Source organism: Miscanthus floridulus, chromosome 11 (assembly GCF_019320115.1).
Source record: "Miscanthus floridulus cultivar M001 chromosome 11, ASM1932011v1, whole genome shotgun sequence".
NCBI classification, from domain to species: domain Eukaryota; kingdom Viridiplantae; phylum Streptophyta; class Magnoliopsida; order Poales; family Poaceae; genus Miscanthus; species Miscanthus floridulus.
The window spans coordinates 68004136-68028566 of record NC_089590.1 but is presented as its reverse complement, the minus strand read 5'-3'; the positions used below and the strand labels follow the sequence as shown (position 1 = coordinate 68028566).

General features: G+C 48.1%; 2 protein-coding genes, 1 long non-coding RNA gene and 1 pseudogene across 3 annotated transcripts; 2 read left to right on the top strand and 2 right to left on the bottom strand.

Annotated features, from left to right (window-relative positions):
- Nucleotides 1-3646: 3646 nt before the first annotated feature.
- Nucleotides 3647-9394, top strand: LOC136493889 (glutaredoxin-C6-like). The gene is made up of 4 exons (XM_066490019.1): nt 3647-3920; nt 8034-8122; nt 8832-8930; nt 9110-9394. The coding sequence occupies exons 1-4, from the start codon at nt 3823-3825 to the stop codon at nt 9205-9207; spliced, it is 384 nt and encodes a 127-aa protein (XP_066346116.1). The 5' UTR covers nt 3647-3822; the 3' UTR covers nt 9208-9394.
- Nucleotides 9395-10171: 777 nt separating this feature from the next.
- On the bottom strand, nt 10172-11460 carry LOC136492120 (uncharacterized; annotated as a pseudogene).
- A 1918-nt stretch (nt 11461-13378) lies between these two features.
- On the top strand, nt 13379-14465 carry LOC136494514 (uncharacterized). Its single transcript, XR_010768620.1, has 3 exons — nt 13379-13983; nt 14062-14223; nt 14434-14465. It is a non-coding gene; the product is annotated as an uncharacterized lncRNA (long non-coding RNA).
- A 6204-nt stretch (nt 14466-20669) lies between these two features.
- Nucleotides 20670-23992, bottom strand: LOC136493626 (MYB-like transcription factor EOBII). Its single transcript, XM_066489721.1, has 3 exons — nt 23677-23992; nt 22282-22411; nt 20670-22151 (listed from the first exon to the last, which is right to left on the bottom strand). Exons 1-3 carry the CDS (start codon nt 23819-23821, stop codon nt 21623-21625), a joined length of 804 nt encoding a protein of 267 aa, XP_066345818.1. The 5' UTR covers nt 23822-23992; the 3' UTR covers nt 20670-21622.
- Between the last annotated feature and the right edge of the window lie 439 nt (nt 23993-24431).

Below are 24431 nucleotides of genomic sequence, written 5' to 3'. Positions count from 1 at the left end.
ATCCCCAGTCCCTCATCGTCGCCATGAGCCTTGCTCGCAAGTTGGAGCTCCGCAAGCAGTATGCAGCTGTGGTTGTTCCGCCTCCCGCACCACCAAGCGACCAGCAGTAGGGCATCCTTCCGGCGCCTCCACCATGTCTCGCTCTTCCGGCTCCGCCACCTGCCGCAGCCGCCATTATCACGGTGGAGGGTCACCCCGTCAGGCGCCTGTATACCTGAGCAAAGTGAGCCCGACCCGACCCAGCCTGCAGGCCCGACCCGAGCTCGATGGGTTTTAGCCCACCCATGAACCTTACTGGACATGGCCTAGATAGAGATCTCGCTGCCCAGAAAAAAAATTCTTGGCCCGAGCCCAGGTTGAAATACTATTTTTTGCTATTTTACACTATGAAATGTGCGGGCGGCCCGCCAGGCCCGACCTGCCCAGTGGGACGGTCATGGGCGGGACTTTTTTGGCCCGAAACAACTGGGTTTTTTTACCCGGCCCGCAAAATGCTCAGGTCTAGGTGACTGTCAATGTTCGAGATGGAAGAACGTCGTCGGCTCGGCCTTTGCTTCAATTGCAACGAAAAGTTTAGGAGTGGTCACAACCAAGTGTGCCAGCGCCTATTCTTGTTGGACCTGGCGGCAGCGGATGATGACAATGACGTCGCCCCGGACGACCCGACACTATGGCACCGCAGCTATTGCTCCACGCGATCAACGGCGTCCACACCAGCAACACCATGCAGGTGTGCCTCCGGTTGGGCAACGTCAACGTCCACGCCCTCATCGACTCGGGCTCGACGCACAACCTCATCGCCGAGGGGGTGGCCAGTCGCACCGGACTCCCCGTGGTCTGCTGCAGCTCTGCGTACGTCACGATGGCCAATGGCGAGCACATGGCGTGCCTAGGCATGTATCGGCGGGCGTTGTTCTCCATCGATGGCGAGGTCTTCACTACCAACTTTTTCGCGCTGCCGCTAGCCGGCTACGACGTCGTCCTCGACACCCAGTGGCTGGCTTCCCTGGGACTGGTTCTCTGGGACTTTGCGGCCTTCACCATGTCCTTTTGGCACAAAGACCATCCGGTCTGCTGGCTTTTGAAGAAGTTGGTTGGCACCCCTCCGGCTGCACCATCGGGCGTCGCCGCCAACCCACCATGATGATACGGTATTCAAACCATGCCGCCCCCACGCGCCTCGTCCAGGGTCTTCGCCAGGTTCTCGTGCACTGGAAAGACAAACCAGCTGCACTAACCACCTGGGAAGACGTTGACGGCTTCCTCGATCGCTAACCATCCTTCTAGCTCGAGGACGAGCTGCTCGTCGAGGGAGGGAGAGATGTTATGTGGGGCCGACATTACTGGCATAGCTCCAGGGCTTGAGATGCTGCCAGGGGCACGCCCAAGGAGGTGCATGGCTGCATTCTGAGATTGCTGTAATCAATGGCAGTTAAGCTGCTGATTAGGGGTCAAAACCTAGGAAGGTGCATGCGTAGCTAGTTGTAATCAATGAGAAATAGTGTGTTGGTTGAGGGATTAGAGTTAATGAGAGGGAGAGAAACGAGGAGTCGAGGAGCTAAGAGGCTGGGCGCCAGCTAGAGGCTGGGCGCCTCTACTTATACCGTATAACCAGTTATGAATGAGTGAAGCAAGAAATGTCAAACATATTCCTAATCTCCCTCTGCTTCTCTCAATCTCACCCCCTTCACAATTGGGCGTTCAGGGGATCAACCCTACGCCGTTATCTCCTCAGGCTACGAGCTAGGCAGTCGAGGGCCCCCTGTCCTGAGCACCAACGCCCTTAACAACATCAATTTAAAATTATAAGACGTTTTGACTTTTCTAGCATATATCTTTTACTCTGTATTATATATTTATTAGGTATATAATATGTCTAGATACACAGTCAAAACGTTTTATAATTTGGAGTGTGAGTAATTGTGAACACTTTGTAATTTAAGCTCAAATCGATACTTTATATTCTGTTAATGCGATATTAGGATTCGATTCGAAAGTGGTTTGGTGCTCTGAGGGGTGATTATTACTAGTAGCCGGTATCGATTCGTAAAGATGATTTGGACGTTTGGTGCTCTGGACGAGTATCTCTGTTTTGACAACAGTTAGCTGTTAAAAATTAGCTATGATCATATTTGAATTCTTAACTAATAAACCAGTTAATGTTTTAACTACTATTCAACTACAATTAGTTACCAAGCAGCTAATGGGCGTGTTTGATACATATGAGTAGTTACTATTTGGGGCTAAAAATTAACTCAAATTAGTTACGGTTAGCTAGCTAGCTAGCTCTCATGTTTGGATACACTAGGATTTGAGCTAAAAATTAGCTAGCTAACAATTAACCCATGATATCCAACATGTCCAATAATTAGTTACCAACCAACTAATAATTGGTTACAACCAGCTAACGAGATTTTTTTGCTAACATAGGTAATAGTCATTTCAACTTTCTTAGAGATTCAAAGCATTTCAAGTTTGATCAAGATTATAAAAAGAATTATAAAGATTTATGACATTAAATAAATATACTATAAAAATATAATTAATAAAAAATTTAATGATACTTATTTAGTATCATAAATATTATTATTTTATTATATAAATTTAGCTAAACTTATGATGTTTTTGACTCTATAAGAAAGTTGAAATGCCTTAAAATTTAGGATGGAAGGAGTACCTATTAGTCGGTTTCATCTAACATAGGGCGTGTTTTGTTCCAACCGCCGAATGCCACGCCTCAGCTGCGGCAGCGCCACAACTGTGGCACCAAATTTGTCCGCTACAACTACAACACGTTTTGGTATAAAAAATGGACTAGCGTGCGATGGCGTGACCATGGCATGCCGCAATTGCAGGAACGAACCAAACACATGCTCAAACTACGGCGTGAAATGTGCGGCGCGGTTTGGTAACGAACCAAACGCGCCTTCTTCCCTTCTTCCATCCAACACCGTTAGCTAAGTGGACCTAAGGGCTCATTTGAAACGCAAAATTTGAGAAACGTAGGAACAGGAGAAACATATAAATAGGATAGGATTGCAGGTGGAAAACAGAGGATAGGAATAGAAATGCTTGTTTGGAACATAAGAAAGGAAGAATATATGCTTGTAACAGTAATATAATTCCTTAGCTATCTAGTCACCGGTATTATACCTTTTTTTTTTCTTTTCTTACTACTGACTATTGCACGTCTTTGATGAGTAACGAGGAGAGTTTGTCTCGGTCTTCACATAAAAAGAGGTCCGATTAAATGTTAACAGCCTGTTCGGTGGGACTGAAAAATAAGACAAAATACTGTTCCGACTGATTGTTGTGAGAGAAAAATACTGGTATGTCTGCAATACTGTTCACGTAAACAGTACTTTCGTGGGTGGGCTGGCCAGCCAGCCATCAGCCAGCCGAACACCTCATAAGTTTCCTCCGTTTTCAGGGGTCAGCACAGTATTCCTATGGATTTGATCTGCTTTATTCCCGTAAACGAAAGACATCAATAATAACCATTCCACGCGAATCCTCGATCCTAGGAAATTCCTACGCTTCACCCGTGAACAAAGGGGGCCTAAACGATGACCGGTGCACACCGTGGGGATGCGTTCCAAGGCGGTCATCGGATGCAGACTCGGCGACTCGCATCGTCGGCTGTCGCATACGCATACGGGCATACGGATACGGCACACATCGGCCTCGCCCGCGTAGTTGACTCCCTACTCCCTGCTACCTAGTCGGCTAGTCCCTACCCAGCGACCACCACCGCCCCGCCGCCGCCCTTCTTTGCCCCCTACCTACCTTATAAATACGAGACAGGGGCGGGAAGCGGCGGAGATGGGAATCGCCTCCTCCTCCTCCAACCCGGAATCGAGAGCTGTGGCGCTCGCGAAGGCCAAGGAGATCGTCGCCTCCGCTCCCGTCGTCGTCTTCAGGTCTTTCTCTCCCTTCCTACCTCTCCCTCTCACGCGCACCATGAACCAGTGCTTCGGCGTGTTCGGCTCTTATTCTCTCACTCATCCGAAATCATCGAAATCTACTGTGCACTTTGCCAGCCGAGAGGTGAAGCTGGGGGAATTTTTTCAGTCGTCCTTTCCCTTCCATATGAGTTAAAGCGCATTCTTCTGTTCCCCTTCCGCGAGAATATTCTTTGTTCATCTCTTAGATTAATTCGACTATTCGAGTCTTAGAGCCTTGGAGTGATGCGAGAAAGTTACACGAAGGAATTTATAATGATTTTTTAGAGATGTCAATTTCATTACAGATGTTCTAACCCGCGATTCCTGGCAGATTTGCTCCAACCAATGTGGAAAATGCAGAATTAGGGTCGTACCCGTCTTATTTGGATAGATAGAATAATTCACGTTTGTAACTCTGAAATATTCTTCTGCTAAGGGATTAGAAAAATGTTACAGGAGGATCCTTTTCTAGGTTAACTGGCACTAAGGCACTAAGGGCTTGTTTGGATATGAACCCATTCCCCACGTGGATTGTAGTGGATTGGGAGGGGATTTAGAGGGAAATTAGTTCATTCCCTCTTCAGTCCACATGTATTGGGAGGGAATGGGTTTATCCAAAGCCCTAATGGTGTCCAAATCTCAATGGGCCGCAGATTTGCTTGATGAAGTCGTCTAGCTATGCTGTTTCTTTGTATAGTTTGTTTGTAGCCAGAGTAACTTTCTGGTGGAACCCTTTATGGTTGTATTGCTAGCATGGCTACCTTGTCACTCCTTATCTCCTTCCTATCAATGATAAATCTCAGGCAGATCTATCACTATGGGAGTATGGGTTGTAAAAGATATCAGAGGCGCAGATGGTGGAAGCACCAAGCCCGATCTTGGGTCCTTGGTGAATGCGTGTTTCTCATTAGATGGAAAAGCCCCATCTGTGGCACTTTACATAAATAGCCAGCTAACAACCTTTTGGAGATCACGTAGTATTCTTTACATGGACAATAATCAATCGTACTCCTATTCATGCATGATCTCTTCTAACACATGATCTAGTCTACCGCATGATCTGGTCATAACACACATGCACACACACATGATCTAGTCTACCGCATGATCTGGTCATAACACACATGCACACGCATGATCCAGTCTACCATGGTTGTTGCCGAATGTTAAGGTTATCCTTTAACACTCCCCCTCAATCACAACTTTGCCAGGTTGAGATTGTATTTAAAGTTCTCCAGGAGTCGACTTGACAGTGGCTTTGTAAAGCCATCTGCTACTTGATCACCTGAAGAGATAAATTCAATATCCAATAATTTTCGTGATACTCTTTCTCTGACGAAGTGATAATCAACTTCTATATGTTTAGTTCTAGCATGAAACACTGGATTTGCTGACAAATACTTTGCTCCAATATTATCACACCATAACTTAGCTGCCCTCGGGCTGTTGATATGCAATTCTTGAAGAAGAGTTTGAATCCACATCACCTCAGCAGTTGCATCAGCTACAGCTTTGTACTCAGACTCAATGCTGGATCTTGACACTGTGTGTTGCCTGCAAGCACTCCAGGATACAAAATTAGAACCCAGAAAAACTGCAAAGCCTCCTGTAGACCTGTCATCTGTGCTACCTGCCCAGTCTGCATCTGAAAAAGCACTCACCAGCGTGGAAGAAGACTTGTGAATCTTGAGACCCAGCTTGGTACATTGTTTCAGGTATCTCAAAATTCTTTTCACAGCTGCCCAATGCACAGTAGTTGGAGCATGAAGAAACTGACACACCTTATTTACTGAATAGGCTATGTCAGGTCTAGTGAGTGTTAGATATTGTAATGCTCCAACAATACTTCTATAATGAGTAGCATCATTCGGGCCTAACAAGGACCCTTCATGCAGCGACAATTTTTCACTTGTGCTTAGTGGAGCAGCTACAGGTTTGCAATCAGACATGCCTACTTTCTTAAGGAGATCAGATGCATACTTATCTTGCATTAGGACAATACCATCACGTACCTTAGACACCTCAATGCCTAATAAATAGTGAAGCTGTCCAAGATCTTTCAGTGCAAACTCTTTTTGAAGATCCTGAAGCAGGGCATCAGTAGCCTTTCCTATGGAGCTAGCTACTATGATGCCATCAACATACACAAGAACAAACATGGTTACATCTCCTTTGTTGTAAAAGAACAGTGAAGTATCTGCTTTTGATGCATGAAAACCAAGTGAAAGGAGTTTTCTACTTAGCCGAGAGTACCAAGCTCTAGGTGCCTGCTTTATTCCATATAATGCTTTATCGAGTTTGCAAACATAGCCCAGTTTGGAGGTGTCTTCAAAACCTGGTGGTTGTTGCATGTAAACTTCTTCTTCAAGATGACCATGAAGAAATGCATTTTGTACATCAAGTTGGCGAAGGCGATGCGAATGTTCACGGTGCGTGCACGCGTCTGAGACGCATACATCTGCTTGATGGCCTTCCAGACCGCCGCCGCAGTCTCACATGTGGAGACTTGGATCTTCACCTCCTTGGCGAGCGATGACAGAAGAAAGTTCAGGACCTGTTGGTCCTTGGCTTCCCATTCCTCAAAGGCCGGGTTCAACCTCTTCTCTTGTTTTCCATCAAAGGTGGCGACGAGCTCCTCTTCGGGTGCCTTGGTGTCGCCGGTAATGTGCGCTTGGAGACGAGCGCCGCGTATGGCTGAACGAACTTCGGCTTTCCATAGCGCATGATTCAGCTTTCCCAATTTCTCCAAGACAGCTTGGCAAGAGAGAAAATTGGTTGATGAATTGGAGCTAGACATGGCGCTGGATTTGGTGGATTGGATTTTGTGGAGATTTGGCTCTGATTACCATGTAAAAGATATCAGAGGCGCAGATGGTGGAAGCACCAGGCCCTATCTTGGGTCCTTGGTGAATGCATGTTTCTCATTAGATGGAAAAGCCCCATCTGTGGCACTTTACATAAATAGCCAGCTAACAACCTTTTGGAGATCACGCAGTATTCTTTACATGGACAATAATCAATCGTACTCCTATTCATGCATGATCTCTTCTAACACATGATCTAGTCTACCGCATGATCTGGTCATAACACACATGCACACGCATGATCCAGTCTACCATGGTTGTTGCCGAATGTTAAGGTTATCCTTTAACATGGGTATCACTATGGGGAAGGGATATGGAGATCTATCACTATGGGGGAAGGGATAGGGAGTTCCTGGATTCTTGTCTCCGTCTCTGTTCTAGTTTCTGGTAAACTTGGTACCTGTTAAACTTGGTACCTGTTGAATTTATGTTACATGTTAATGGAAATGGGGATAGCCTCGACTCAAAAAATCACAATAGGCAATTTGAAAAGGGGGAGATGTGACCCAAATCATCCTTAGGATTTGGTTCAGTTTGGATTCTACCATAAAAGTTCCTGAGGTGTACCACTTGGTGGACTGGTGGCTCATAAGCAGAATGTGCATCCCGGGTGATCTGCGCAAGGGCTTTGACTCCATGGTGCTCCTGATTACCTGGATGATTTGGAAGGAACACAACCATCGTGTCTTCGACAACAGTTGCACGCTCCCACCAGGTTTGGTCACTGTGGTGGTAGAGAAACAGCTGGATTGAGGCAAGTTTTGTCGACCTGGCGAGGTGATAGCGCTGGTGGTTGGATAGGCTCTTAGTGTCATTTTAAAACGTTCCTATGTAATATATAGAACTTCTTGTGCCTTTGCTGGGTTAGCTGCAACCTATGCATGTCTCTCGCATGCTTGGCTGACTCGCTGACTCCTTGTAATCTGCTCACCCCTCTTAACGAAATGCATGCTAAGCATGTTCGAGGGAAAAAGGTGATTACCACTTCCAAATTTGCCTAAGTTGGTGGCCCTGCTATCCTAAAAGTTTGCTATCTGTGTACTGTTCTAGCGTTCGACATCCTGCAATCAAAGAATTGATTTTTGTTTTACCGCTTCTCAAGTTAATGTAGCACTATGTTTGGTGCTTGACTCTCATTATTTAATCAGTTATTCTACCATTTCTTTTTGGTTTTGATCCACTTTCCCATGCTCTGTGTCTGATTTGTATTTTGGGTAACCTGCAGCAAAACTTCCTGCCCTTTCTGCGTCCGTGTGAAGCAGTTGTTCGAGAAGCTGGGAGCTAGCTACAAGGCCATTGAGTTGGATGTGGAAAGTGAGTGCACTTAAATTTGTTTGTTCTTTTCAGTTGTGCAATTCATAGTTTTGACTATACACATCATAGGTATTACCATTATAGCTGAAAACTTGGGATGTTTCTGTTGTACTGTTTTGCTGAAATATGGTTATATTTGCTTATAGGTGACGTATTTAGTACAGCAGTACCGTTATGGACTGTGGCACGATTGAATTTCTATGCAAGTTCATGATTTGGTTGCTCCTTATGACATGAGATTAAATCACTTGGTTAGGTGCTGGAGAAACACTTATTGTGGCACAAGTAACAAGAACAAATCATTGGTTTCTTACTTTCTTTCTTGCTTCTTCTTTGTACAGTCCTTTGCAAATATTTTTGTACAGCTTTGCTCTCTATATAAATAAATTTCCACTCCTGTTTTGTCCATAGAAAAAAAAACTAAGAACAAATGACCTGACAAATAAAGTGCCAAATGCTAAGGGGTATGTCGCTAACCTGCAGTGTCTTATATGTTTCATATTGTTTCACTTACTGGATCATATCATATTCTTTTAAGCTGAAATATTGTGGTTCCAATCACAAATTACTACGCCTGCTGAGTGCTGAGTGCACACTCATGGCAAACATTTAGCGGGTGTCTCTGTGCTTCATATCTTAGGACTTCGCATAGTGATTAGCATCATGGGATTTCAGGGAAACTCTTATTGAACCAACCTGTTCTGTTTAGGTGATGGGCCTGAGCTCCAGAATGCCCTCAAGGAGTGGACTGGACAGAGGACTGTCCCAAATGTCTTCATCAATGGGAAGCATATTGGTGGCTGCGATGGTGAGCCTCCTTCTACAGTTGTACACCAATGCATATAATCTACGCTTTTGTGAATCCCTGTCTACGATTACCAAATTACTGACAATGCATAAATTGATATGTGCAAGACTTTGCAACATGTACACTTGCTAGGTCATCTCTCTGAAGTTACCTTGACATGTTAATCTGTTCTATGACAGATACTATGGCACTGAACAATGATGGGAAGCTGGTGCCTCTGCTGACTGAGGCTGGAGCCATCGTCGGTTCTACCTCAAAGACAACCATCACTGCTTGACATGTGCGTTGCCGTTCCCGTGCTTAAAATAAAGATGCTTTGCAAGTGCTGAACTTGCAGCTGTCAGATGCTATCTGGGAGTGTGACTGTTCGATCCCACTTCCCGTGCTAAGTTGTGAACTATATTGTCGTTGCTCTGTTTGTCTTTCTTCTAGAAATACTCCGTCCGTGCATTTCTGTCTTAGCATGTGTTTGGTTTGGAGACCAAGTGGGTTGGGTTGGGATGAACCCAGTTTTCTGGGATGGGATGAACCCATCTCATGTTTGGTTTGAGGGTTGGAGCCGTTCCAGTTTTCTGTTTGGTACGAGGGATGAAATGGGTTGGGATGGATGGTACTGTTAACTCCGTTAGTAGCTATCTGTGTGGGGCCTAGCTATCAGTGACTCCTCCCTTTTCTTCCACCTCCCGTCGCACCGCCCTGCCCGGCTGCCCCGGCGCGCCCTGCACCGCGCAGCCTTGCCCCGCCATGGCAGCCACCTCCCCGAGCCAGAGCTCGCCCGCCATGGCCGCCACCTCTTCGAGCTCCGAGCTCGCTCGCCCTGCTGCCACCTCCCCGAGCCCGCGCTCGCCTGCCCTAGCTGCCCCCGTCACCCGCTGCTCATCCAGATTCGGTGGCCAGAGGAGCTGCCCCACGCCGCGCCACCATGGACGGAGCTCGTCGTGCCGCCATGGCTGGGGTCGAAGCTCGCCCCGCGTTGCGCCGCCGTGCCTACCGAGGGCCAAGGGCCAGGGGCTTGTCCCGCGTCGGAGGTCGGGGGCCGGGGGTTGGAGGTCGCACGGAGCTGCGCCATGGTCGAAGCATCCGGACATCGCTGGGCGCCGGAGGTCGCCCATGCCGGCGATGGAGAAGCCTCCGACCAACCCGCGTCTGCGGTTGCCAACGGAGATGCAACGACGTCCATCTGGGTCGAGATGATTCCTCCGATTTGGTGGTACCCATCGAACCCGCATCCAGAGGGAATATACCTTGTGCGGGATGAACCCAACCCACTGATTCTGGAACCAAACAGCAGATCATCTGGGACGGACCCAGGATATCCCAGTTGAACCCGCAAACCAAACACACCCTTAGGCTCGTAGCACCCACATGACACGACGCACGCTGGTGCGCGCCAGCCCGAATGGAGTGTCTCCTACCGCCGGGCCATTCTGAGGTACACCTTGCACACCACCAGCTCATCGTCGTTGCTGTTCTCGTCATACGGGAAGTCCGGCCCGAAGCCGTATTCCTCCATCCACCACTCCGTCCGCGCCAATCTCCGAGACGCCTCGTCGTCCTCCCGATACTGGAACACGCGCCGGTATCCCACGTCCCGGCCTTCTCCGTCCCTGACGCCCCAGTAGCGCGCCGCCGGCACGTACTGCCCCGGCCCTGCTCTTCTCGGGCGCGCAATAATGCCATCGTCGCCGCCGCCGTGCTCCGTTGTTCGCGGGCGCCGCACGGCGAAGAACCACTCGAACCTGTCGTTTGCCTCCTGGAGCACGCCCGTGAGCACCGCGGGGTGCGCCGCGCAGACGTCGGTGGCGTGGTGCACGCGGCACCGCAGCGGGTCCCCGACGCTGCGGCTGGCGAGGTACAGCTGTACGAGCACCTGCGGCCTCACGTCCGCGCCCGCCGCGCGTTTCGCTTTCGCCGCGGGCGGCGTGCTCGTGCTGTGCTGCCGGACGAGTCTCTCGTGGAGCGCCCCGCCCCGAGCCGGGTACACCTAGCATACGACCATGTCGAACGCCGCCCCGGCGCCGGAGTCGTCGCCGCCGCGGTCGCCGTATTCGTCCATGCACCACTCGGTCTCCTTGGATGCGCTGGCCCCCGCCGCGTCCTCGTGGTAGCGGAAGGAGCTGGCCTCGCCGACGAGGCGGTACGCGCCGCGCCCCGACCGCCGCTTGCCGCCGAGGCTCCGCCCGCGGCAGACGAAGAAGAGCCACTCGAGCCGGTCGCCGTTGGCGGGCAGGTGGACCTTGGCGAGGAACGCCGGGTGGGCGCCGTAGATGTCGGCGTCGTGGATCTGCGGCGGCAGCTCGCCGCACCGCAGGGCGCGGCGCGCCGGCAGGTACCGCTCGACGAGGTCGTCCGGGGCGGGGTCGAACGGCGGCTGGCCACCGCCCGCCGAAGGCCTGCTGGTGCCGCGCCTCGGCGGCCTGCCCACGCCGCTGCCGCCGAGGAGGACCCAGCCGTCGTCGGTCTCCTCCTCGCGGAGGCTGGTGGACGCGGCCGGATCAGTGGCACCCGGCGCCGGTTTCTTCGGTGGCATTGGGGGGGCTTAACGGTGGTATCCTTCTACCCTTTCCAACTGTCCAAAGCGATGTGATCGATCGTCTCGCGAACGGAGCCATGTTAGTCCGACCTGCGGTTTTATTGAGTGCGCACGTACGTACGAGGCTGGTTTCCGAGGCAATGTTAGTCATTGGATTGAATTGAACTTCAGGGCAGCGGAGCCATGATTCGGAGTAGGGGACGACGGGTTGCAAGCCATCCGAGGCCGAGTAGGCAACTATCACGCTGACCTTTCGTTGTCACTTTGAATTGGGCCAGAATCTAGTACTGGGCTTTATTAAAGGAGGAGAAGCGGTGGCCATCAAAGACACGTGCGAGTTTCCTCTCTCACGGAAATGAGGTCTTTGGGCTCTCTGCGGTGGGCTTCAGCAGCACAACCGGACGAAGTATATAAACCGAGCCTTAATGCTTGCTTTGCTGCTGCCATCTCCTCTGAACTCAGATGCATTATATTCGTATACTGCTGGAACAGAATGCTGATGTACTAACTGATCAGTGATGACTGAATGAAAGTTGTTCGTACAAGTAAATACACTTTACACTCGGTGCGTGCATGCATTCATATGCATATGATGCGTGGCTGGAAACAATCAATATATCTAATTGGGTAATTGTATGTCACCATCATCATATCCCCATTTTTTCAGGTACGGATTGCTAGCTAGCGGAAAAACTTGTTTGTATTCCACATGCATAAAGAAGTTCTCTGGAGCTTTAACGTGCCATCGCCTGAGGCGGCGGTAGCTGCTGATGCAGTGATGCTGCTGCAAAGTGGACGTACGGTAGCAGTTGTTCCGTTCCGTCCTTATCCACCAGCACCACACCACGCACACCACGCCTACACGACGACGATCAGCTGTCTCTCCCCTAAGTAGAAAGGCATGCCGCTTCAGGCGGCAGGTTAGCGATCAACTCTGTTAGGTTGATCTCCTCCGAGCCTTATTCCGCGTTCTTATCGGAGGTGTCTAACCGGATTAATGGTTGGTGGCTCTCATTACGCAGCGCCATAAAAAGAAGGTGGGAGTCAAGGCACTAGGTACGAGGTTCACCTGAGCCGCCACAAACCCCACCTACATCCTAGCCCTAAGCCGCCACCGCCACCACCACGTCTTCACCGCTGCCTATGCGATCGCGCCACCACACCGTCGCCCACATCGTCGTCGGACTCCACTGCTACTCTACGCCTTCACCGTGTCACCGACACCGACGCCATGGCTAGCTCGTCTACCTCCAAGACGACCGATGGACTCAATCCTATGACATTTATCTCGCACATACCGCCTCTTGAAGGGGCAACTATCGTGTATGGCGAGAGAAATATAAATTAGCACTTGTGGTGTCCGAGAATGACCCAACACTTACCTTTCCGTGTCCTACTGAGCCAGTGGACCCGGTGAGGGAAGAAAATGAAACTGATGCTGATTTCACTGCTCGGCAGCGAGATCATGTAGAAGTAAGAATGAAATATGATCTCGAACGTATGAAATGGATATTTCGAACCGCAAGTGCTTGATGGTGGCTAAGTCCACTATTTCAGATGTAATAAGGGGTCTATCCCATATTGTGACACCGCCACAGAGTATCTCTACCCCTATAATACACTACTTCACATTATTCTACAGCCACCAAATAAATCTCACATCTACAGTCACAACCTAAACTACGTTCACCCCATAAAACGAACATAGATAAAGATCACATTAAAAACGTACGCACCAGATTAACTCTTACTCATTCTTTTTCCTTACTCAACCACATCCGACGGTCCTGCATGTTTGGACGTGCCTTGCACCAGCGACCACCCACGCCCGCTCCCGCGCAGTCACAATTCGATCCCTCCCCCCTTTTCACAGATTGCTTTTTTCACGAAATAAAGCGGAGTGGATGAGGTTGCGAGAGGCGCAGCTGCGATGCCATGCCGGATCTGGGTGCCGCTATGGAGGGCGAGGGCTACGTCATCGGCAAGGCGGCCGCCGCGGATGGGGAGAGGGACCCAGCCACTGGCAGCAGCGATCGTCAGGATCTCGCCACCCCACCGAGGACGCGGCGCCGACCGGATCTGAGGACGCCCCAGCCTGGACGGTGATGGCAGACGAGGCCGTGGCACCGACCTAGGCGCCAGCCAAGATGAGTTTCGTCCACTGAGTCCGGGTGGGAGGAGCTGCGGCGGGAGGCGCGCAAGCTGGAGGGCGACGTCGATGTGTAGCTCTCCTCCTATGCGCGCCTCACCCGCGACAAGCTGGACGCCCTGGTAAGCGGGATAGGCTTCGGGGCGGCCCGCCGGCTCGCGCCCCACGACCTCCACATCGTTCTATCCTCTCGCGACGCCGCCAAGGGCCAGGACGCGGCAGGGAGGATCCTGGCGGAGGCTCCTGATGACGTGGCCATCATCGTGGAGTCCCGGCAGCGCTGACGTGATGACGGCGCATCGGTGGAGGCCTTCGTGGCCTAGGCGGTGGAAAACAATGGACGACGCGCCGTCCTCGCCGCTTCCACCATGGTATGTGTCTGAACCCGCCCACTCAAGAATCTCCAATCCATTCGTCAGTTTTTCTGGAACCTAGATTTCCAATTCCAGCAGCCACGACACGGACCATGGTGGTGACCATGCGGCCGATGCAGCATGCTGGACGCCACCATGAAGCAACGTGATGCAGTTCAGAGCTGCCAGCAGGAGTGAATTTAAGTTGTAGGGCCGTCGCAAGCACACAAGGATCGGACTTTGCCATGGTAGTCACTGGTAGGCAAAGCGGGCTGCTTGACCAGCCAATAGCGCACACCACTTGCTTGACAAAAGTCCTCAACGCCAACAGTTGGGTGGGAAATTGTCTCTGAGTTTCAATGGTTCTTTTCTTTATTTCACTTTGTTAGTTTCGAATGCTTTGACTTTGTGTTGATCTGTTATATATTTTTTCCTTAACGATTATATTTGAATTGCTTACTTATTTAGGTTCTTGGTGAAGATGGAATCTTGGAAGAGCAATTTGTCCAGTAAGACTTGCTTGTCCTCCTCCCCCAACAGAAACACACATACACCAGTCAGTTCCATCTAATGCTACTCTTACCAGTTCTTTTCGATCTTCAAATGAACTCAGGTAGTGTGATTATATTGATAGATTATATTGACTGTATCTTAGCTAAGTTCTCATATGAGCTATATCACTGCACATATATCATAGGGAAGAGGAAATAGTGGCAGATCACCATTGATAGAGCATTGTCGCCTCCATTGCAACGGAACAACGAAACTCTTTCGCATTTACAGACCAGGTATTTGTTTTGCCAGCTGTCATTATTTTAAATCCATAAATAGAATTGGTTACTCTGTTGCTGAACCCATCATCATATGTTTCAAATTGTGAGTTTAATAAGTGTAGTTGTGTACTTGTGGTTGGTGTCCCTTATGCTCTGAAATGACTTACACGAGAGAACCAAATGGTGGTCGTCCCCCATTGATGACTTCCACGAAAAACAAAGTTGTCCTAATTGTTCAATTGCAACCTTGTAATTTTTCTTTCACATGAAAAAATTGGTGCTTTACTCAGCTTCCTACCACTTTGGTCGTTTCTTGGAAAAAATATAGTTATTTGGTTGTTGTCGTGTGCATCGCTGCCGTTGCGTTAGCACGGGCATTATACTAGTCTCAAGAAAGTGGAGAGTCAGTTTACTGGCTCTTCAAAGGCTTATACCAGTACCCTGATAAAGAAATTATTCAATGAAAAATACTGTGATGGAGGAATAAGAGAGCACACACTGAAGATGAGCAACACGACTTCCAAGCTGAAACCAATGGATTTGGGGCTCAAGGATGAGTTCCTGATTCATTTGATTTTTGCTTCCTTGCCTCAAGAATATGAAACTTTTGTTGTAAATTACAACATGCAGCCCGATAAATGGGATATTGAGAAGCTCATTGCAATTTGTGTGCAAGAAGAGGATAGGCTAAAAAGCTCACAGGGTGACTTTGCTAACCTTATGAAGGACAACAAGAAGAACTTTAACAAGAATGCCAAACCTCAAGGGAAAGCCCCTCAGAATGATCACCATCAGAAGAACAACAATGCCCAAGTTGAAAAGGATCAGTGCAAATGGTGCAAGAAGCATGGACATTACCAGAGAGACTGCTTAAATTTTCTAAAGAGCCTTTTGAAGAGAGGTGAGGACTTCATTACATTCATACATGAGTCCTTGTTTTTAAGTAAAGCAAAAATCTACTTGGTAAATTAATTCAGGTGCAACTATTTATGTTGCAAATTCATTATAGGGATTCCATACAAGTAGACCCTACAAAGACGAGAAAGAATAATTAAAGTTGTAAATAGAGTTAAAGCTGAAGTTGAAGCCATTGTAGATCTCTCTCTAGAATTAGATGGTGATTTTATACTTCAGCTTTCAAATATTCTTTATGTACCCTCTTTATGTAGAAACTTGATAAGTGTTTCATGACTAGACGATAATAGATATGATTGCCATTTTGGTAATGGCAAATGTTAGATTGTGTTTAATAATAAGTGTGTTGGTCTTGCCTTTTGACAAGACAAGCTTTGTTTGTTATCATTTTCTGAGAATGTGAATGCTGTGAGCACTGAGAATGAGAATGCCTCCTCGTCTATAAATGCAAGAAATAAATGGAAGATAGATCATGATGTATCATCGAAATTATGGCACTGTCGTTTAGACCACATTTCGAGGGAGAGAATAGAGCGATTGATTACGAAATCAATTTTTTCACCATTAGAATTTTCAGATTTAGAACAATGCATTGATTGCATAAAAGGAAAGTATGTTAAGAAAATAAAGAAAGATGCCAAACGAAGCGTAGGAATTTTAGAAATAGTTCACACAGACATCTGTGATCCTTTTTCTGTGAAGAGTGTAGATGGTTATGATTTATTTATAACATTCACAGATGATTATTCTTGTTTTGGCTATATTTATCTAATTAAAGAAATATCAGAAACATTGGATAACTTTAAGATATTTAAGGCTAAAGTAGAAAATCAGCACAACTTAAAGATTAAAGTAGTAAGATTCGACCGTGGGGGAGAGTACTACGGTCGACACACCCCATATGGTCAAGTTCCTGGACCTTTTGCAAGGTTCTTACAGGAAAATGACATAGTTGCCCAGTACTCTATATCGGACGAGTCTCAACAGAATGGAGTAGCTGAAAGATGCAACTGTACCTTAATGGATGTGGTGAGAAATATGATAAGTTACTCTACTCTACCGATAAGTTTATGGATGGAGGCGTTAAAAACCATCATTCATATTCTTAATCGAGTGCCAAGCAAGTCAGTGTCCAAAACACCATATGAGTTGTGGACAGGATAGGAACCCTCACTTAACTATTTACGTGTGTGGGGTTATCCAGCTAAGGCTAAAGTCTTTAATCCAAACATAGGGAAGCTAGACTCCAAGACAGTCAGTTGTCATTTCATTGGCTATCTAGAAAAGTCAAAATGTTATTGCTTCTATTGTCCTGATAGACATACGAAGTTTGTAGAAATGAGATACGCTGTGTTCTTGGATGATGATATGGTTGAAAGGATCAAGATGTCCAAGAGGAAGGGTGAATTGGGCTAATTCTAAATTTTCTTGCAATAATTAAATCCTATTGTTAGCTCAATTAACCCCTTGTGCCTAGAAAAGTGTTTCTATCAATCTAATACACAAAGGACTTGCAACCTATGTTCCAAACTTACTCTAGCAAATCAATTCTATGAATGTAAAAACAAGTATTGAATTGCTCAAAATAAATGCTCAAAGTAAATAGAGAGAGAGAGGAACTGTAACATCCCGGCCTAGGGCTTAACAGGATTAATAGGATACTCATACTAATAAGTTGCAACTTCTTTTCCGGAAGCCCATCTGTAAAGAACTCTGAGGTTAAGCATGCTTGGTCTAGAGCAATTTCAGGATGGGTGACCGACCGGAAAATCCTTCTCGGGTGCGCATGAGTGAGGACAAAGTGCGCAGAAAAGACTTGTGTGGGTCTGTGAGGGCAGTCTATGTCCTAGAAAAGCTGTCAGATGTAAGCGGGCCTGACCTTGTAGAGGCGGGACATTACAGAATGGTATCAGAGCCGACTCTCGCGGTTAAACGGGCGCGTGTGTCGTAGTTGCGCATGGCTGGAGTGGTCCCAGAGTGGTCACACAGCATGGCACATGTGCTGGCGCTGGACATACGGACATGGCCAAGAGGGGATGTTCCTGGCTTGGGATTGACCGATGAGGATGTCGGTCTCTTAAGGGGGTGAGGATGTAACATCCCGGCCTAGGGCTTAACAGGATTAATAGGATACTCATACCAACAAGTTGCAACTTCTTTTCTGAAAGCCCATCTATAAAGAACTCAGAGGTTAAGCGTGCTTGGTCTAGAGCAATTTCAGGATGGGTGATCGACCAAGAAGTCCTTCCCGGATGCGTATGAGTGAGGACAAAGTGCGCAGAAAAGACTTGTGTGGATCTGTGAGGACAGTCTATGTCCTAGAAAAGCTGTCAGATGTAAGCGGGCCTGACCTTGTAGAGGCGGGACGTTACAGGAACGCGGCGATATTTTGCCGAGGTATCAGAGAGTCGCCACTCCCCATTAGTCCTCGTTGGAGCACCTGCGCAAGGGTGTAGCTCCCCCTTGATCCGCGCAAGGATCAAGTGCTCTCTACGGGTTGATTCTTCGACACTCCGTCACGGTGAATCACCCAAAACCACTCACAACTTGAGTTGGGTCACCCACAAGCTTCGCCGGGTGATCACCAAGCTCCCAATCACCACAAAGCCATCTAGGTGATGGCGATCACCAAGAGTAACAAGCACGAACTGTCACTTGACCTCTCGAAGCCTAATGAGAATGGTGGATGCATACTTTGCTACTCTTGATTCACTAATGAGGCTACTCTCTTGGATTCACGAATCTTAATCACCTCACTAGGACCTTGCTCTTCTTGACACTCACAAACGTATTTCTCAGCTGTTGGAATGAGCAAAAGTGACTCCACACATGAGTGGAGCTTCTATTTATAAGGCAGCCTGAAAAATGAACCATTATGTGCCTCTGTGGGGTGACCGAACGCTCTGGCCATGTTGACCGGATGCTCCGATCAGTTCAACCCACACACCAGTGTTTAAGTGTTGACCGGACGCTGGTAGGGTCCGATCACCACTGACCGGACGCGTTCGGTTGCATTAAACCCTCACTGGATGCTTACTGTACTCGACCGAACGCTGGATCCTCAGGGTCCGGTCAGTATTGACCGGACGCGTCCGGTCGTAGATTCACTCTTCTAGAACCTTACTAGAGTCGACCGGACGCTGCCTTTCAGCATCCGGTCACTTGACCACTCCAGCGTCCGGTCGCACCGAACGCAATTACCTTGGTCAAATGAACTGACCGGACCCTGCGGCCAGCGTCCGGTCACACCGGAGCCAGCGTCCGGTCAGCATTTGACCCTCCATTCACTTTCAACTCTCGAACATACGTGAATGAAGTTTGCTCCATAGGATCATAGGGCCGTTGTGGAGCTACCTAGTGCTAGTTTTAACAAGTGTGCACCACACCTAACTCACTAGACTCATCTAGGTCAAGCTACCCGTCCATACCCCCCTTAATAGTACGGCCAAAGGAAAAACAAAGTCCTAAACTACTCTAAGTGTCACTCAAACTCTAATCGACACTTAGAACTAGTCATCCTTAACATTGTCGTCCATCCTTTGAAAAACCAAAATGATTTCCATTGTAGGGGCATGACCACCTCGATTGCCCAATCGATCTACATTACCATGACCTAACTTAATTGCCTCTGCAAAACATACGTTAGTTATAGTAATCTTGTATTGTCATTAATCACCAAAACCCAACTAGGGGCCTAGATGCTTTCAATGGTGAAGGGGAGTATGGTACCGCGAGAAATTAATTTCAAAGAAAAGTGGGTAGACGTGCCCACAATGATGGTTTAGGAACTATTCTTCACGCTACTTGTTGTTGCTGTACCAATAGTGCAAGATACTGTAGTAACAACACCTGTTGTTAGTTCTCTAGTGGCAACAATGAATGAACATGAGGAACCTGTCATTTAGGATCCTATAGAACACGTTGTCACACATGAGAAAAACAAACAACAGCCTCATATAGAACACACGTTAACTAATGAGGCCCCTAGAAGGTCTCAAAGAGACAGGAAAGCAGCCATTCCTGATGACTACAAAGTCTATGAATGTGAAGAATTTTAAATGGAGGGTGATCCCACCTCATTTGAAGAAGCCATGAGAAGCGCTCACTCATCAAAGTGGCTTGAATCCATGCACGATGAAATAAGATAAATGAATACCAACAGAGTTTGAGACTCAGAAACAATTCCTTAAGGAGCCAAGACAGTAGAAAAATTTAAAGCGCGATTTGTGGCGAAAGGCTTTACGCAAAAAGAAGGCATAGATTATAATGAGACATTTTCTCCAGTCTCATGTAAGGATTCTTTTAGAATCATAATAGCGCTTATAGCACATTACAATTTAGAATTACATCAGATAGATGTAAAGATGGCGTTCCTAAACGGGGATTTGGAGAAAAATATTTACATGGCACAACCAAAAGGTTTTGTTGTGGAAGGAAAAGAACGTATGGGATGCCGCCTGAAGAAATCCATTTACAGATTAAAACAAGCAAAGACAGTGGTATTTAAAGTTTGATAGTACAATAAGGAAGTTTGGGTTTCAAGAAAAATGTAGAGGACAATTGCGTTTATGCAAAGTTCAAGAATGAGAAATATATTTTCCTAATCTTGTATGTGGATGACATCTTACTCGCTAGTAGTGATGTTAATCTACTACTAGAAATGAAGAAGTTCTTGTCCTCGAACTTTGATATGAAGGATCTCGGTGAAGCTTCGTTCATTCTAGGAATAGAGATTCACTGAGATAGAAGAAAGATGGTTTTAGGATTATCACAAAAGGTCTCATGCTAACATATAGAAGATCTGATTCCCTACATATAGAGGGGTATTCGGATTTAGATTATGCGGGAGATGATAGAAAGTCCACGTTAGGATACATATTTACTCTCGTATGAGGAGCTATATCGTGGAAAAGCTCTAAGCAAACTGTCACTACATCGTCTACGATGTATGTCGAGTTTGTAGCGTGTTATGAGGCCACAGGGCAAGTGAATTGGTTGAAGAAGTTTATGCTCGGGTTGAAAGTGGTAGACGACATACATAAACCACTCAAGTTATACTGCGATAATAATTCAACAGTATATTATGCTCACAACAATAAGTCAAGTGTACTGCCAAACACATTGACATAAAGTATTATGTTGTGAAAGACAAAGTCCGGGATCTTATAATTAGTCTTGAGCACATAAGTACAAAAAAGATGATCGCGGATCCGCTCACAAAAGGCTTACCACACAATGTATTCAGAGAACACTTAGCCGGCATGGGATTAAGGGAAAGCCTATGATTCCTGGACAGTAAGGGCCTAGATGAGAATCTATTTTAAAACAGAGAGGTGTATTGTAGCTATTAATCTAACGACAACTGACCGTGATGATGAGGCACGCTCTATGCACTGATCTGTGATGGAATGGAAATAAGATAAAATTAAGTATAAGTTATAAGTTGAGATCAACGGGGAGAATGTTAGGTTGATCTCCTCCGACTCGGTCCAACGACCGAGTCGGGCCTTGATCCCGGGCCCTGATCGGGGGCGCCCAACCAAATCAATGGTTGGTGGGCCCCCATCGCGCAACGCTATAAAAAGGAGGTGGGGGCCGAGGCACTAAGTACGAGGTTCACCTAAGCGCCACAAACCCCACCTACATCTTGACCCTAAGCCGATCTGAAGAGAGGGCGCTGTCAGCGACGGGAAGCCACCACCGCCGTGTCTTCACCGCCGCCTCTGCGACCGTGCCTCTACTGCGACGTCCACATCGTCGACGGAGTCCACTGCTACTCTACGCCTTCACCGTATCACCGACACCGACGCCATGACCAGCTCGTCTACCTCTGAGGCGATTGATGGTTTGCTGACACCTCATTCCTCTCTCTCTCTGTTTCCTAGTTATATTCTAGAGTTTACCATATTCTAAATTAAGTTCATACGCGCTAGATCTACTGCTAGTCGATCCCAATGATCTATCAAGCTCTACCACAGCGTGCACACCTCCCCGGCGCCGTCGAGGTTCCACAGGCTGCCCCATGTGGCGCCGCCGTCCTCCTCGTTGGACCCGTACGCGTCGCTGGCCGTGGAGCCGCAGCAGCTGCCGGTGCCACCGCCCTGCCCGCCGGCGGCGCCGTGGAGGACGAGGAGGTCGTCGCAGGACATCGGGCACATGAAGCAGTCCACCATGGCGTCGTCGTGCATGATCAGGTCCGCCCCGGCTTCGGTGGCTACTGTCGTCGTCGGCGCCGCGCACGCGTCACCGGTTGCGCTGCCACGGTCGTCGTCGGCGGCCGTGGCGCCGGTGCACGTGCCGCGGGGCTGGTCCCCGTCCTCGTCAAGCTGCCCAAGAGACTGCTGCTGCTGCTGCATCATTTCCTGCCGCTGCTTGAGGAACCGGGCTCTGGCGCGCTCGATGTTCTTGGACGGCTTGCCCTTCTTGAAGTGCGTCCGCCAGTAGTTCTTGATCTCGTTGTCCGTCCTGCCAGGGAGGCTGCGAGCGATCGTCGACCACCTGCTTATAACATTATAATACAGATGCCAAAGTATTTTAGTGCATCAGGTACAACTTTGTTTATTTCATGTTCAGTACGACAGAAAAACACAATAAAAGTTCGCATGATCTGTGCGCTAATTTACTATACCTGTTCCCCCACAAAGCATGGAGCTGGACTATGATGCTCTCCTCTTGGGGTGTGATCTTACCCCGTTTCAGATCTGGTCTCAGGTAGTTGACCCACCGCAGCCTGCAGCTCTTGCCACTCCTCTTGAGCCCTGAATTAAGCACAAAAGGCCAAAATGAGAATGGAGGATCTTATTAGATGAATAACTCAATCTATATATCACCCATGTGCGCCAACAAGTGATGGTTAATCACTAACTTTATTAAGTGGTAAGCAAGGAATAGATGGTTGTCATGATCTAACAACTAACTAAAAGGATATATAACAAAAAGCTTTTTTGATAAAAAGACAGGCAACTCTAGCTCTATTCTTTTCTTGAAAATTTACTGATAGGTACACCTGTACTACTCATCAGCATGGAGATGGGCATCCAATGATACTAATACTAATAACGAGGAGCTTGGGCTGTGAACCGGTTAAACTAAGTCGCACATCACTGCTGGATATATACTCACTCTCACACCATGATTCACTCTGGACCTGTTTGTGCGAGTGCATGGATTCTGGCTTCTGCTCAGCTAGTCAACTCCATAGTACAAGCACACGCATCAATAGGAGGCAGCTGTGGGAGAAGTTTGCTTTTGAGAAGTTCATTTCAAAAGCCGTCTGCTTGTGATTTGTAAAAGTGATGGCTTTTGAAACGGGTTTATCTTCAAAAGTAGGCTTCTTCATTTAATTTGCCTCTGGTTGCATGCTTGCATTAGAATTTGAGGAACGAATGGGATCTAGTACACCCATGAGACGACGATCCTAGCTAATCTGAAGATGGATATCCTGTTTTCTCGCTGTATCCACCAGTGTGCAGTGTCACACACTCAGGCTGTGTTTGGTGCGGCTCAGGGAGGTTCGGATCTGCAACTGTAGCGCGAAGCGCAGCCTGGAGGAGCCTCCAAACTGCAGCTCCTCTGTCTCTCCGGCACAGTGATCTACAGTGACACACTCACGTACAATGCACAACAGTGCACTGGGAGCCGGAGCCGCTCCTGCACCAAACGATGCCTCACACTGCATATAGAATCATGTCTATATATGGCACTCGCGGCAACAACGGTAGCAGAAGCAAGTTGGCAAACAAAGGGAGGGGATCGGAGTCGTGCATGGTAGAATCCTGGGACACATGAAGATCCTCTGCAAGTTGCGCCACCTGAAGATATATATCTTGGCAAATCACAAGCCTAAAGTAGGTGCACACCATACACCATCGTCAGGTTGACGGCCGTGCAACTTGCAGACTCGATAATTTGCAAGTTGTGCAGCAAACCTGCTGTTTGGTGAAAAGAGCTCGATCGTACTTGGCGAGGTAAAAAGAAAAGATAACAATTATTAAGAGCAAGCAGTATTGGACAGATACAGCACCTGCAAGCTTGGAGACGGAGTTCCACCTCCCTTCGCCGTGCTGCCTGACATGGTCGACGAGCAGCTTGTCCTCCTGGCTGGTCCAGGGGCCCTTCCTCCACCCGTCCACCTCCTCCTGCCGTCCCCAGACGAGCGGCACCTCCATTGCCTCCGTCCAACGGCCGGCTGCTGGTTTCCTGGAGATTTTTGTGCGTGCTGCCCTTTGTCAGCTAGTAGCAGCTAGCTCGTATCTACACTACAGCCGGCCGGCCGGCGCGGGGGAGCACACAGGAGAGCAAGCAGCTAGCCTTTCTTTGCCGTGATATGATGCTGCCTGTCCCGCAATGAGTGAGGCCGGGCATGGAGGAGTGAGTGAGCCGCTGCCGCGTATATATCGGCACCGGCGGCATGGCGGGGGCTCTATTCGTTATGTCGCTCGCCATCGGCCATCGCCAAAGGCCGCGTCGCTGTCGGTGGAATTCCATCTTCCACTAGCTACCTCTACTGTCGAGTACTCGAGTTGGATTTCCCGAAATGCCGCCACGCACGGTAATGTAAATCTTCCCTCGCCTGGTGCGCCAAGTTACCGGGTGTTTGTCGCCGCGAAAGTACCATGTGGAGCCTGACGCCGAAATAAAATCGACAACACGCGCTTCAATTTTGCCCGTAAATCTCTCGTACATGCTGCAACAGTATAGGGCTATTCTCAGTGAGAAATTTCATAGAATGAAATATGGATTAAATACCCATTCCACAGTTTCATTCTATAATTTTAT

What these genes read in the sequence shown, in the direction of transcription:
- LOC136493626 (XM_066489721.1), bottom strand. Translation starts at nt 23,821, where the DNA reads ATGGAGGTGCCGCTCGTCTGGGGACGGCAGGAGGAGGTGGACGGGTGG. An exon ending in CTCCGTCTCCAAGCTTGCAG is followed by an intron (nt 22,412 to 23,676) that starts GTGCTGTATCTG and finishes TGCTTAATTCAG; the next exon opens with GGCTCAAGAGGAGTGGCAAG. An exon ending in CATGCTTTGTGGGGGAACAG is followed by an intron (nt 22,152 to 22,281) that starts GTATAGTAAATT and finishes TGTTATAAGCAG; the next exon opens with GTGGTCGACGATCGCTCGCA.
- LOC136493889 (XM_066490019.1), top strand. Translation starts at nt 3,823, where the DNA reads ATGGGAATCGCCTCCTCCTCCTCCAACCCGGAATCGAGAGCTGTGGCG. An exon ending in GCTCCCGTCGTCGTCTTCAG is followed by an intron (nt 3,921 to 8,033) that starts GTCTTTCTCTCC and finishes GGTAACCTGCAG; the next exon opens with CAAAACTTCCTGCCCTTTCT. An exon ending in GCATATTGGTGGCTGCGATG is followed by an intron (nt 8,931 to 9,109) that starts GTGAGCCTCCTT and finishes GTTCTATGACAG; the next exon opens with ATACTATGGCACTGAACAAT.